The sequence below is a fragment of the Rhinopithecus bieti genome, unplaced genomic scaffold, assembly GCF_001698545.2.
Source record: "Rhinopithecus bieti isolate Rb0 unplaced genomic scaffold, ASM169854v2 scaffold_48739, whole genome shotgun sequence".
Lineage (NCBI taxonomy): Eukaryota > Metazoa > Chordata > Mammalia > Primates > Cercopithecidae > Rhinopithecus > Rhinopithecus bieti.
The window spans coordinates 533,981-547,768 of record NW_016820251.1 but is presented as its reverse complement, the minus strand read 5'-3'; the positions used below and the strand labels follow the sequence as shown (position 1 = coordinate 547,768).

The 13,788-nt window shown below is 40.2% G+C and overlaps 1 protein-coding gene across 2 annotated transcripts in view; it reads left to right on the top strand.

Moving 5' to 3' along the window:
• Window positions 1-13,364, top strand: part of PRDM6 (PR/SET domain 6) — a 110,102-nt gene extending 96,738 nt beyond the window's left edge. For both annotated transcript variants that reach the window (XM_017859759.1, XM_017859760.1), the window contains 2 exons: window positions 5,423-5,599; window positions 12,409-13,364. In XM_017859759.1, the coding sequence (XP_017715248.1) occupies window positions 5,423-5,599; window positions 12,409-12,523 (292 nt within the window). In that variant the 3' untranslated portion in view covers window positions 12,524-13,364. The remainder of the gene's footprint in view (window positions 1-5,422; window positions 5,600-12,408) is intronic.
• The last annotated feature ends 424 nt before the right edge of the window (window positions 13,365-13,788 follow it).

Genomic DNA, 13,788 nt, shown 5'->3' with positions numbered 1-13,788 from the left:
AATCTGACCTGGCAAAGTAAAATCAGCACTAAAGACAAAAAACACACCCATGAGGGTACAGGAGCCACGGAATTATTATTTCTTGATTTTGTTCTGTCAAACAAGCAAAACCGAAAATCTTCCTCCTTTTTGCCAGGCTACTGACTTTTTCTTTTCCTGAATAAATTCGAAGACAAGAAGCTGCTGGAATCTAAATCAACCAGAATTTTGTTCAGGGACTTTATAAACATTTGGGGTTTTGCATAAGCTTATTGCCTAGGCCAAAGTAGCTTTTCTTGCTTTTGCTTGTACCAGGAGTTAGAAATCCCTTTTCTCTTCTGTTTTTCTGCTGCAGAAACTCTCAACACTTCCATTGGGGCGGTACGGTGGTGGGGGGTATGCTCCAAAAAGGGGTAAGCAAAGCCTTCAATCACAGTGGATTGTTTTCTGACAAGTATGTTCTCTTTTATTTTCTGCAGAAAGTGTCTTTATAATGCTTACTTTTATTTTGCATCCCTTTTCTTTTCCTTTCTCCTTTTTGACTGTTTGTGCCACATGGGGCAAGACTGCCTTCAGCCTCCTGGGCACACCGTCACCTATTTACATTTGTGTTTTAAGTATTATTGTTTGTAAGAGATATGGTGGGACCAGGGGCTAAAATGACATTAGAAGGGGCTCTCTGATAGGGGGGGCCTGGAGAAAATTCATCATCATAGTTTCTTAGAATGTATCAGTGTTCTTATGTCCCACTTCTTCCCTGTCCACCAAGTGTGAAGGTTATCTTCTTTCTAGCTTTGATGTTCTTCAGGCTCTTTGGTCTTGCCCTTCTGTCACTGTCCTGAAATATTTTTCTCCTTACGTAGAACTAACTTCTTTTCTCACTCCACACAGCCAGCAGTGACCTAAGTAATCTCCCTTTGAAGTCTTGGGAGATTTGCACTTGGGCTGGCTGATGTTGAGCAAGGAGAGAATGTGGCCCCAACTGAACAAGTTTTGTCCTGGAGGCCATGAAAGAAAAATCAAAGCAGGATTAATATTTTTAAGCCAAACCATACTTAATTTTGTTGAATGTTTCATCCTTTTCCCATGTATACACCAAACCAATTACAGATTAAAAGCAAATTAATTGCACATTTTACCGGAGTTTATCTTTGGCAAAGGAGCTGCCAGTGACCAGGAGTGCCAGGGGATGTACAGGATTGTCTCTCTGCCTTCTTTCTGCTTAAACATTTACCAGCATTGATATATACCAACTAAATCTACCCAGGTGTTTTCTGTTCTTCAGTTATTTCTTTCTTAAATAAGGAGCACTTTTCTGTTTTTTCATCAAGCTGGATATTTCTGTGTCAGAACTAGCCACACAAAGCTATTTACATTTAAATTAATCCAAATTAAGTAAAATAGTACTTCAGTTTCTCAGGCACACTAGCCACACATGAAGTGTGCAGCAGTTGCATGTGGCTCGTGGCTCCAGTATTGGGTAGCTCAGAAACAGAATCACTCCATCATTAGACAACGCTACTAAAGATCTCAAATGGTAAAAAAAAAAAAAAAAAGAAAAAAAAAAAAAAAAAAAAAAAAAAAAAAAAAAAAAAAAAGCCATAAATTACTTGTGATTGTGAGATACTATCCCTTTGTGAGGCATGCTCATTGCCTTTGCTTTGAGAAGAATGAAGTGCTGTATGTCTGTGATGATTTGGAGAGAATAAAGTGCTTTAAAAGGAGATTTTGGGGCTGGGCGCAGTGGCTCGCACCTGTAATCCCAGCACTTTGGGAGGCCAAGTCAGGCAGATCACTTGAGCCCAGGAGTTTGAGACCAGCCTGGGCAACCTGGTGAAACCCTGTCTCTACAAAAAATATAAAAATTAGCTGGGCATGGTGGCACATGCCTGTAGTCTCAGCTACGCAGGAGGCTGAGAGGTGGAAGGATCACTTGAGCACGGCAGTTTGAGGCTGCAGTGAGCCTAGATTACGCCATTGTACTCCAGCCTGGGCAACAGAGTGAGACCCTGTCTCAAAAAATTAAAAAAATTAAAGAAGATTTCCATTTAGTTGTGCAATGTCATGAGATCCTGGAAAGAGTAAAGCTAAACCCAGCACTCATGAACGTCAGTCCTTATGAGTGTCTCCGAGTATGAAACATCAAGGGAGGCAGAACTTCAGAATTGATTATATCCAGAAGTTTAATAAGTCTTACCTTTTGACCAGACCTTGGAAAATTAATGGGAATGTTGATTTGTCAGAATAAAAAGCTGAGTAATGACAATTAATTGTGTGCCCCAAAGGCCCTTTGGCTGTATATTGAGAGATGTGGAGTTAGGGTGGGCTAATTGAAATGTGCAAACATAGTCTTAACTCATGTGACCAGTTGTCCCAAAAGAAGTTGTGATGCCTGGGTTGTGATGATAATGTTTCCTAAGTTCTGCTATTGGTCCTGAAGATTTAATTTTTGAATGTATTCCTGTGTCCCTGGATGAAACCCTAGGCACATAATCAATTTTAAAATTACTTTTTGATCATTTTCTTTTATTCATATTTTAAGGAAATATTGAAACTACAAGAAAAGAGAGTTTAGAGGAACCTTGTCTACTTACAGTGTAACTTCTGTACTTTCTAAGGGCTAAATTTCTATAAATTTTGAGGCTGAAAGAGACACTGTTATTATAGTGGCAGGTGAGGTACATCCTTCAGCTCTAAATTCTATACAGAATCGGTCTCTGCAAAGGTGAATGTGACCAGGTAGTCTAAAATCTTATTTTTCAATGTACTTAAGAATGAAGGAATATTGCTTGACTTTTAGAGATTAACTAAAACAAGGTTTGGTCCTATATTTTGGTACTTGATTTTCTTACTCTGAATTTTCAACTTTTTACCAATGCATTTAGATTTTCCATATTCCAATGAGCATGTACACACACACACAACCATAGAAAGCTCCATGTATAGGGAGCTGGCGTGTAGACGTGATGGAGAATAGAGATCATATTGGTGATGCTGTATCGTGGGAGGCAGTGTATTGTACAGATTTCCTGGGTGATGCACATTTGTCAATTACCTGAAAGCAAGAACAAGCATGGTGAGATGCAAGAAATCATCATCTTCAGTCCATTCCCCTTAACAGGTAGATGAGAAAACAGGTCAGGGAAGTTGAGTGGCTTGTCCAAATGCCACAGCTGATCAGAGTCAGGGGCCCTCTCTCTCCCGTTCTAACCCCTTCCATTCAGTCAAACTGAGTTCTGCAAAGTTTTAACAACTGCCATAGGTCACTGCATCCCTAGCATATGCCTCTCAAGCCGGTGCCAGGCAAAGGTGATGTTTTAGAATCCGATTTGCCTTCCGTTGGTGTTGCTTTGATATAAGAATTCAACATAAGCCTCTCTGTGGTCGTTTCTGCTCTCCTGTGTGTAAATCTTTACCACCATGAACTATTAACATAAAAAGGATGGATTGACTTCTGACTGTGAGAAATAAATCACCCCAACTTTTGACAGCAGAGTTAGAAAAAAAAGAAAAGATTAATTGGTTTTATTTAGTGGCTTATTGTTTATTGCAGTAGCTATTAAAAATAGATAACCAGAGGCTAATAAATGTTAATAGTCCCTTCACTATTAGAAAAATCAATTGTCAGTGGATATAGCATATATTAATATATTATTTTGTTTATCATCTTCAATAACACTTAAGAAAATTCAACCCTGAGAGAACTGTTTTTTCAGGAACCCTTTAAGGTTAATATTTACCACAAAGAAGAGATTTGGCAGGAGGACATTTTCATCTATGTATAATTTTAATGGCTTTCAAAGGATTATTTTATAATTATAAAATGCATGTGTAATTTGGCAAGATTGATAAACTCCTTAACAAAGGCTTTTTATATATTTCTTTGAAACTTATTTGAGAGCAGTTAGATAGATTTCTAAATGTATGTAATTAAAATTGTATAGTATTGAGTTATTGACCAATCCTGGGCTATTAATCAAGCTAAAAAATTCTACAATCAGGGCTCAGTGTGCTGAAGCCTGGTAAAATAATAGTATTTGTGTTCAGTGAGGCAAGTAGCCACAATTAAGCAGTTCACTTGACAAATGAGAGGGTACACTTTATTTTGCACTTAATTGAATTGTTGTACATGCTCGGTCACCATTGTCTCCTAGCCCTTCATTTTGGTTTCTGGTCATTGGAGCTTATGCATTTGTTAAAGGTTGAGCAATTAAGTCTGCGTTCACCATTGGTTTCTAGATGCAGCCAGAAATGTCTGGCTCACAAGCCAGGGCTTAGTGAATGCTGTTCATATCCCTCACGACAGATTATTAATTATCTGAACAAAAATGTTGATAAACAAGTGAGAACCCTGTCAAGGAATGATATGAAATAGCTTCAAATAGGGAAGACTCCCCGGGTTTTATATCACTCACCAGATTCTGCTTAAGTAAGCAGAAGAACTTCGGTAGAGAAGACAGAATTTTAATCTATTCTATGAAAACCAAAAATTGATTTACTTCTCGTGAACTGGGAAGAATGTGCTCTGATAATCTTGCTAATTATCAGGTATTTGTCACCACTTCCTTCCATTTGCTTTTGAATCAGAGTCATCCTTCTGCAAGCATAGGACATCCCATCATTTCTGTGCTGCTATAAATCATGCCTTGCTGCCGGATTCAAATGGGGAGGTGATGTTCAAGAGAAAGATCTGGTGGATAAGTATTTGGAGGAGGAAATAATAGGTAGAAGTCAGGATATCTTTGACAAAGAGACACATCTGGGTGTACATCTGTGTTCATCTGTGCAATACCAATGATTATGCTGTAAGTCCACCACAGTTTAATATCTATTAAAACACGCATGTAACTTGCTGACTTGCCTGCATGTTTACCTGGTACTTAGAATAAGGTCCAAACATCCTAGCAAATGGCCTTAGTATCAAGAGCTTGTGTCCTGGGAGGACAGTTTATCCTCAGTTTTCTGAACTGACAGAGATAATAGCAACTGCTTTCTCTGTCCCAGGGGATTATTGTGAAGATTAAATTGGATAACTGATTTTAAAGCACTTTGAAAAGAGAAAAGTGCCATGGAAGCATAAGAGACAATTCTATATTTTCTTTTGTAACAGTCTGCTTAATGAAGTCTGTACTTTCACTGCTTACAAAAGTACCCTAACATTCGCCTGGAGGAAGATAAAAATAAGAACTTAGGGGTTTCCAAAGTGGTATAATTAGTACTGGAAAGGGATATTCATTTGGGAATTGATGTGTCTCAGCAGCTCTGTGAATTTTGTTCCTGTGGCAACAAGTAAAGTAGTGGGAATCCAGTGGCCAAAACTCTATGCCCTGTCTTAGAAACTGAAAAGATGTCACCAAAAAGTTTTGGTCCCTTGTCATAGGATTCTGACTTCCACTGACCAATGCAGAAAATAATGACCAGGCAGTCTGTTTATTTGTTTCAGACCCTACCAATGCGGCCACTGCTCCCAGTCCTTTTCCCAACCTTCAGAACTGAGGAACCACGTGGTCACTCACTCTAGTGACCGGCCTTTCAAGTGCGGCTACTGTGGTCGTGCCTTTGCCGGGGCCACCACCCTCAACAACCACATCCGAACCCACACTGGAGAAAAGCCCTTCAAGTAAGTAGCGGCTAACCCTCCACCCTCTCTTTCTCTTAGCCTTTCCCAAGAGCCAGCAGATGCATCAGCACAGTGCTGCCCAGCTTAGCCAGCTGGCAAAGGCTGCTTGGAAGGCCAGTGTCCAGGCTGCAAACGAATCTGCTTGTTTAGTGGCTGACATTTGAAAAATGAAGTCAGGAAACCTACGCACTGGTCCTGGCTCAAGTTTCCAACCTTGGTCATGAGACGGATCTTCTGGGTCTGTTTTCTCCTCATTAAAATAAGGAGGTAGGAGTAAATAATTTTAATATATTTTTTTCAGTTCCTGATGATCTGTGCTTCTGGAATTTTATCTAGGAGCCACACAGAGCTCCTGTGACCATCAGCAAGCCTTATGATCATCAGAAAGGTGACCACAAATTTAGAACATCAGAATAATCTCCTCTTGGAGAACTTGAACCCTTCAGGATTCTGATGAAATATATCCTCCTCTTCCCTATGTGTTAGAGTTTGAACCTATTATAGCAGCCAACTTGTGACTTTTCAGTGAATACTTCGGACTTTAGAATTACCATGTTGGTGAAAAAAGAAAAACAAAACCAAATCCAGAGTACATTGACTTATTGAGGATTCAGGGAATTTGGAAAGAGATGGAGTTGAATTCTAAGGGTTTTGGCAAGGTAATGGCATCTGAGCAAGAGAGTGTGTTTCTACACATGGCACACTCATCCGAATGGTGGACATCTGAATCATGCAAGATGGTCTGTTCATTCACTTGTTCACTCATTCATTCGTTTACTCATTCAGTTATATATGTGTTCATTCATTCAGCAAGTATTTACTAAGTATGTACTTTTGTGCTAGGCACCCTGCTAGGTACAGGAGATACAAAGGTGAATGAGATTTAGCCGTTCCTCCTTTTCTCCATCTTTGAAAACTTCATAGTCTAAGGGGAAGCCCAATTAGTAAATGTATTATAGGGTGAAAAGTACAACAGTACAAAAGTAAGACATGTATGTATGATGTTTCACAGTAGCACAGAAATGGAGTCATCAATGCTGTCTGGTGGAGATGATGTTTCAGATGTGTTTTGAAGGATGAGTAGGAGCTTTCTAGACATACGGGGCATGGGGGAAGGTATTTCTGGCAGTCCAAACAGCAGGTGGAAAGGCCTGAGAGTGTGATCCAGCATACGTGGTTGATTGGTGTTCTCAGAGCAGTTTTTATGGTCTGTGTAATGAACTCTTTTCAGTTCAACCCTCTTACAGCTCTCTTCACTCATTTGCTATACTGGCTTTTTCTGTTTGAGAAGCAGAATTAAAAGAGCATAGAGTTACCCCCTTATGTACCTTCTGTGGGACAAGATCAAGCAAGAGAGGAAATGATTCAGGCAGTAGGAGACTAATCCCCTTGCTCAGCCTCAGCCAAGAAGTCTTCGTGGAGCCTCATTACCCAGGATTTTCCATCCAGACCTGCTGTCGTGGCACACTTTGTGCTCAGCCTAAGGCCAGGCTCGGCTCGGGAAACAGAGTCCTGTGGTCTGGGTCCTGCCTTCCTCTCTGTCTGCCAGTGAAGGGAGAAGCTCATAAAAGATGGTGATTGTCCCTCTTCTCCTCAATAATTAGTTACTTTATTCAGCATTCTTAACTATTCTCCAACATAGTTTAATTTATGGTATTAATAATGAAAATAGTGATAATTTTTGTTGCAGTACATAGGTGCAGCTTGTTCACTGCATAAGAGCATCTGGCTAAGGGGGCAGGATGGGGCCTAAAATCCAGTCTGCACTATGCCAACCATGTTGTGCCCCCTGAGGCTGCAATAGCCCAAAGAGGGCATCTTTTTCTAATTCACCCTAAGGAGCTGCATGGGCTACCACCGTCCTAGGCGTTCCCTATCACCAGTGCTTGTATACTACTTAGTGGACTTTGTCATTGCTCTCAGGCCTGAGCCCCATAGGGTTCCTAGATTCTGGCTTCACCACTGCTCTGGAGGAGGGTGTTGACAATGAGTGGCATGTTGCCTGTGCCTTTGAGCAAGAGAGGTTTCCGAAAGCAGAGATACAGGAGGGTTCAGGATCCTTCTGGCCCCTTATATTAGAAAGGGCAGCCAGACAAATACAGTGCCAGGAATCAGATTGATTCTTATCTTGTTGCTGTGTAAATAGATTTTAGTAATTAATTGAAGAGGTTTCAGGGTCAAAATGGGAAATAGATTTCTATTAATGTTAAGGTGTTACTTATGTGTAACCTTGTTGACTCCACTCAGTTTTTTCCCCTTAACATCTGTTTTTGTCATGTTTCCAATAGAATTACCATTTTAACTTAATTTTAATTCATCAGATTAATATTTGAAGGGCTTTGATGATTGTAGTTTTCCTTTTCCAAAAGTATTTTTTGTAATCATACCTACTTTCATCTGGAAAAAAAAGGAAACAACCAAGGCTGTTGGCTTAAATTCTGTGTATATGTTTTAGTTCTTTCTGTTCCTACTCTTATCTAGACAGCCACATGCTGTAGTTTTTTTTTTTTTTAATTTATCAAATAGATATTCCCAGGGGAGAGCTGAGTGCATGCTTATTTTGAAAGTGCAAGATTTAAACATCTTCTAGGAAATGGAAAGTTAAATCCTTTAGTGTATACAACCAGGTCTTTCAGAATTGATCTATCCCAAGGGAATTTTGGGAATCTTCCAACCATAGCTCATGGATATTCATCCCATGGACATTTGTAAATATTATGAAGATATCCTTTTACAAGCTTATAAAACAAACATTTTAAGAAATCTTTTTTTTTGCAAATTAGTCAATAAAATGGGTTTCTTTACAACAGTTAATTTTACTACTTCAACTAATGGGTATTGGCTTAAACAATGTTACAAAGAAGGAGAAGAATCTTGTAAAGGCACACAGCCCTCAATTGTATGTCTTGGGGAGCTTCCAAATAGATGCCCCAGATGGCTCAGTCCCCAAATTGTCCCACCCACTCAGGGCTCAGGAGCCTTTACAGAATTCTCAGGGTTGAGCTGAGATTGAGCCTGCCATTTCAGAGAAAGCCCTTTCCAACTTCTAAAATCTTCTGCTGAGAGGTGGTTTTTGAAGGCATATCAAGATTACTGCCATCCAAAAAAGGCTGCAGAAGATTTGGCATGAAGAGGTCAGAGTTTCATTCCAGGCTTTGCCTCATATCTGATTGGCTGAAATTCCACTGAAAGATTCCATCTCCCAGGTTCTAGGTAGGTGATGGGCCTGTCAGCAGCTACCCTAGGCTGTAGACTTAGGATTTGTAAGATAAAGGAGCATGTACGAAAAATAAAAATCAGAAGATCACATTGAAGGTCTTGGCTTTCAATCTGCTCTGTGATACTGGAAGTCGTGGAAAACAAGGAGCAAAACCAAGATCTCATTCAGCAGCAATGGCCAAGCATTTTATTGCAGGCAGGCAGGAAGGAAGGAAATAAGGAAGTTAGTTGGCAGTCTAAAAATTATTCTTCGCAGCAAGGACTCTGTCCTCCTTCCTACTCAACAGAGTGTCTTGACATTTCAGTGGGCTGCTCGCTCTGCCGGAGAGGATCTGTGTGAGCTGCCTGAAGCTTGGCTTTCTGAACCTGAGAAACTGAGAACAGGCCAGAATTCTCCTTAGGAGGGGTCCTTCATTATTGTTAGAAGCAGGGAGAATCATTCATCGCTATGTTCTTGCGTCAAGAAAATGGAGTTTGGCTCAGTATGAAAAAAATCAAAGGAAATTCCAAAGGACATCTAATATTTGAACAAGATCTAGGCAAAATTAAAGCAAATCCAAGAAGCAAATCAGTAAATATGCATTGAACATGTCATACATGCAAAGCCCTGTGCAGTTTGGTTCAATTCAAAAAGTATATTGTGGCATATCATAGAGGCACAGAAAGCTTGTTGCAGATTTTCTGTGGTAACAGAACTTTACATCGCTTTGTTAAGCTCCTTGTACGTATAATCCAGTCAACCATCATAGCAAGTAAAGAATGATCTCAAACTTTAGAGGTAATCAAGTCTAATTAAAATGCTCACAATGTTGTAATAGAAAGAAACTCCTCACAATGAGGAATTTCTTTTTGCTGAAGTACTTGGTAGATTTTCCACTTCATTGTTCCTGAGTTACTCCCGTCAAGGCTGTGGCATCAGCACCTATGCTAAGGCAAGGCACAACGAAGGCCCTGAGTGCAAGGGCGCTTCTCCCTCCTGACGCATTACCTGCATCTTTTCTTCCTTCTCATTCTGTTACACTGCACGAAGTCCAGGCTTAGAGATGCCCCAGCCAGTCAGTCATCAGGGATTGTAATTCAGGGTTAGTTTAGATGCCAACCGGGTGAAGTCTGGCTCTGACTTCTGTTGAGTCAGTTCTGTTGAGATGAGTTTCATTAAACTATGAAAATATTTTGTAGAAGAGATTGCTCTAAAATGTAAGATAATGAACATAAAACTGAAGTCCTTCTCTTATTTTAAAAAAGTATTTTTATGGCTAGCTCTGACTTCCTCAAATATATAAATTGTATTCTTGTCATTCCCAAACAACATAGATATTATTTCTAGTAGCCTTCTTTCCTCAAGAAGGAGAAATCCCCGAGAAAAGGATCTAAATTAAGGTAATTTATACACATCTGCTTGTATTTTTACTCACACTTGGTGTGCAGATGGCTCTAGAAATGATTTTTCTGGAATACTTTTCTTATGTACCCTATATATTAGGCAATGTTTCTGACTATTACAACAAATTGTTCCGTTTGTAAATATCCGCAGTGCATTTAGGCAAACACTTGAGAAAAATGTATTTTTCTCTTTAACATCCAATCTGGATGTTAAAATATTATTACATCATATATAGACATATAGTATGTCTAAAATAAAATATAGACATACACTTCTGCCTTATATGAAGCACTAAACTGCCAACTCATGTATTCCTCATATTCTAATACACAGGATTAGAAATGCAAAACCATGACCCAGGTACATTTTCATTCCTCATAATTGTTCAAGCTATTCTACTCTCTTTGAAATTGATTCTAGAGCTTCAAGATAAAAAAAAGGAATATAATAATTTGAAAGTTTGTCAAGCAGTGAAAGGTAGTATATTTTGACACACTAATCCAGTAACTAATCAGTTTTCTAATAAACAATCAGCAGTTCGCTAACGTGTCATCAGCGCTCCAGGAGCTCTGGAGAGGGGATGAGCTGCCCACGGACGTTAATGAATACACCAAAAATCATTAGGTGATCAATACTTCTGAGTTATTTTCATTGAGCTGATAGGTCTGATACATTAAAGCTGACATTATACATTTGTCAAGATCACAGTGCAGTTTTTAACAGTGGAAAAGGCTGCTAAAAATATTCCCCGAAAGACAATCAAAGAAACACAACTTCTTCCCCCCCTGACACACTCCGCTGGTGCAGGAGCCCTGAAAAATCCAAATGCGAAGTCAAGCTCCTGCCTCCCCATGTTCAAAAACATGCAAGAATTCCCAGAGTGGATGGATGTGTCCTATTTTATAGGTACTTATTTCCATGACAGGGCTCTTAATATAATTTACTAAAGAGGAGAAAGAGAGGAATGCCTAACAGATAACAGGGCTTGTGGCTTTCTTGTCTGTGATAAGGCATGGAGACTATGTCATGGTGGCTTTCGCTGCAGCTTTCATAGTGCAGGGGCTCACAAACTGGGGGTTGCATTATTTAAAAGTGGGACAATTGTCTGTAGCTCTTCTTGAATATCTTTTTCTTCAGAGGTTTGAGGAAAGGGCATTGAGGTGGCTGAGGTGGCCTCTGAGCTGTATTAGATGCTGGGTCCGTGCTCTAGGCAGCCCAGGTAAGTAAGGTGGTGATGGAGAAGTCACTATCGGTGCCCAGCCAGCTGCCACAGTTCATCTGTGGGTGTGTGTATTTACACACGCAATCACAGACAATCAGCCAGGGACAACACGCACAGAAAAACGACAGGCTCCCACTAAATTTTGAGTGTGTGTTCTGCTTTTTGTAGATTGAGTAGCCACCAAGCTCATACGTGAAGGTTGTTTGGAAGATATGGACATGGGAGATAGGGAGGAACTCAAGGTCTCCAGATTACAGTCTTTTATTGTTGTTGTTTCTCCTTTAAGTTAAAAAGAAGAGATAAATCTTGCAGTGTGATGTTTTCTCCTCATCAGACATACTGCCCTTAATTCTAGCCCATATGTACATCCTTTCCACTGTGCCACTGCAAATTCTAGTTTTATAAATTGTTTTAACCCTAAGTTTGGTTGGGCCATAACACTGTAACCAGCTTTTGCAAAAAAGCAGTGACCATGCCGACTGCCCCTCATAGTCACTGCAATCTAACGCATTGCTTCCTCTAGTTTCCAAATTCTAAGATGTGCACTCTTTGGCTGCTGTTCTGAAGGGAGTAGAATTCCCTATTGTAAATTAGCAGTAGGTGAAATTCTATTTGTCATCAATTTCTCTTTGGGGTTACAGAGCAGAAAACTGCAGACAAGCTGCTTCTTTGATGGCTCACTCCTAAAATCTCTTTTGTTCTTTATCTATTTGAACTGACAGTGATCAGAGCTGCAGCAGGACAGGGCTCTCTGGAGAAATCACCTTCCCCCTGCCTATTGACAGATCCCTCTGTTCTGCATCAGACGGGCTTTGTCCCATCACAGGCATCCAGGCCTTGGAAGGAGCCACCAATTAAACCTCTTGAGCCGGTAAAATCTGAAGCCACTTTGGAGTGTCTGTTCTGATTAGGCAGGATGAGAGGAAGCCCATCACCATGCAGGCCCCGCTCCCTGGTCTCAATTTTCTCTCTTGCCTCCACCAGGTGCGAGAGGTGTGAGAGGAGCTTCACGCAGGCCACCCAGCTGAGCCGACACCAACGGATGCCCAATGAGTGCAAGCCAATAACCGAGAGCCCAGAATCAATCGAAGTGGATTAACTGATTGACTGGTTGGAATTAAACTGCAAGGAAAGTCATGATTAAATGTCACGGACACTTAAGCAAAACCAAAGATTTCCTCTGAGCAACTTTCAATCAGTCCCAGAAAACCAAAAGCAGTAATAAAATAAGTAAGATGTTAAGAGATATTGATCCTGGCATGGAAGTCAGACCAGGAAAGAGATTATTTATTTATGACTAGGGATGAGACTTATTTCAGTGGACAACTAACCTGGGATGGTTAACATTTCCAGTCCCACCATGTATTTTGCTTTGTTTCTAAAAAGCTTTTTAAAAACTGTTATTTAATACCAAAGGGAGGAATTGTATGGGTTCTTCTGCCCACCATTGTGACTAAGAATGCACAGGGACTTGGTTCTCATTGCACCTTTTCTTAGTAGCATGTTTCATGAGGACCCACTGTACAGCCCTTCATTCTGCTGTGTCGGTTGGCCTGGCCTGACACTGGCTGCCCCAGCAGGGACCACGGAAGCAAAGTGAGAGCCTTCGCTGAGTCAATGCTACCTTCAGCCCCAGACGCATCCTATTTCCGTGTCTTCCATGCTCACTTCTCATGCACTTTTTACACGGTTTCTTCCAAACCGCCTGGTCTTGATGCAGGAGTCTCGAAAAGGAAGAAAATGGTTTCAGTTTCAAAATTCAAAGGAAAAAGTTGAGGACTTATTTTGTCCTGTCAAGATTGCAAGAACGTGTAAAGTGTACGGAGCTTCATAATACGTTATGTTGTTCTGAAGCAGCTCGTTGAGAAACGTTTGTTTTCAATAACATTTTAGCCTAAAAAAAAGAAAATGAAAATAAAGTTATTTGGGCTAAGGCTGGAGACAAGGTGTTAGGCTTCATGTAATTTTTTTTAGTTGTTTCTTGAGAATGTTGAACATGTGAACAAAAATAGTGCCAAACTCCATCATCAAGGCCCTTTTAGCAGTTTTATCCTTCTTCCTCATACAGATGAACCCCAGGAGCCCCCTTTCCTCTCTCCTGAGTGTGGGAAGAGCATGTCTGCAAATGCAAGTGAAAATAGCCCAGACAAGGAGACTTTGAGAGGAGGAAACATGGAGAAGGTTGTGGTTAGAACAGATAGCCCAGGAGCAGCTAATTTTATCAATAGAATTACTTTTTCTTTTCTCAAGATTGATTAATTGGAAGAGAAGGAATTCTCTACACTTCACTATTTTTTGAGTGAATTTCAACTAACCTATCGGTGGTTCAACAGTGGTGTTCAATGAAATTGGGTCACATTTATT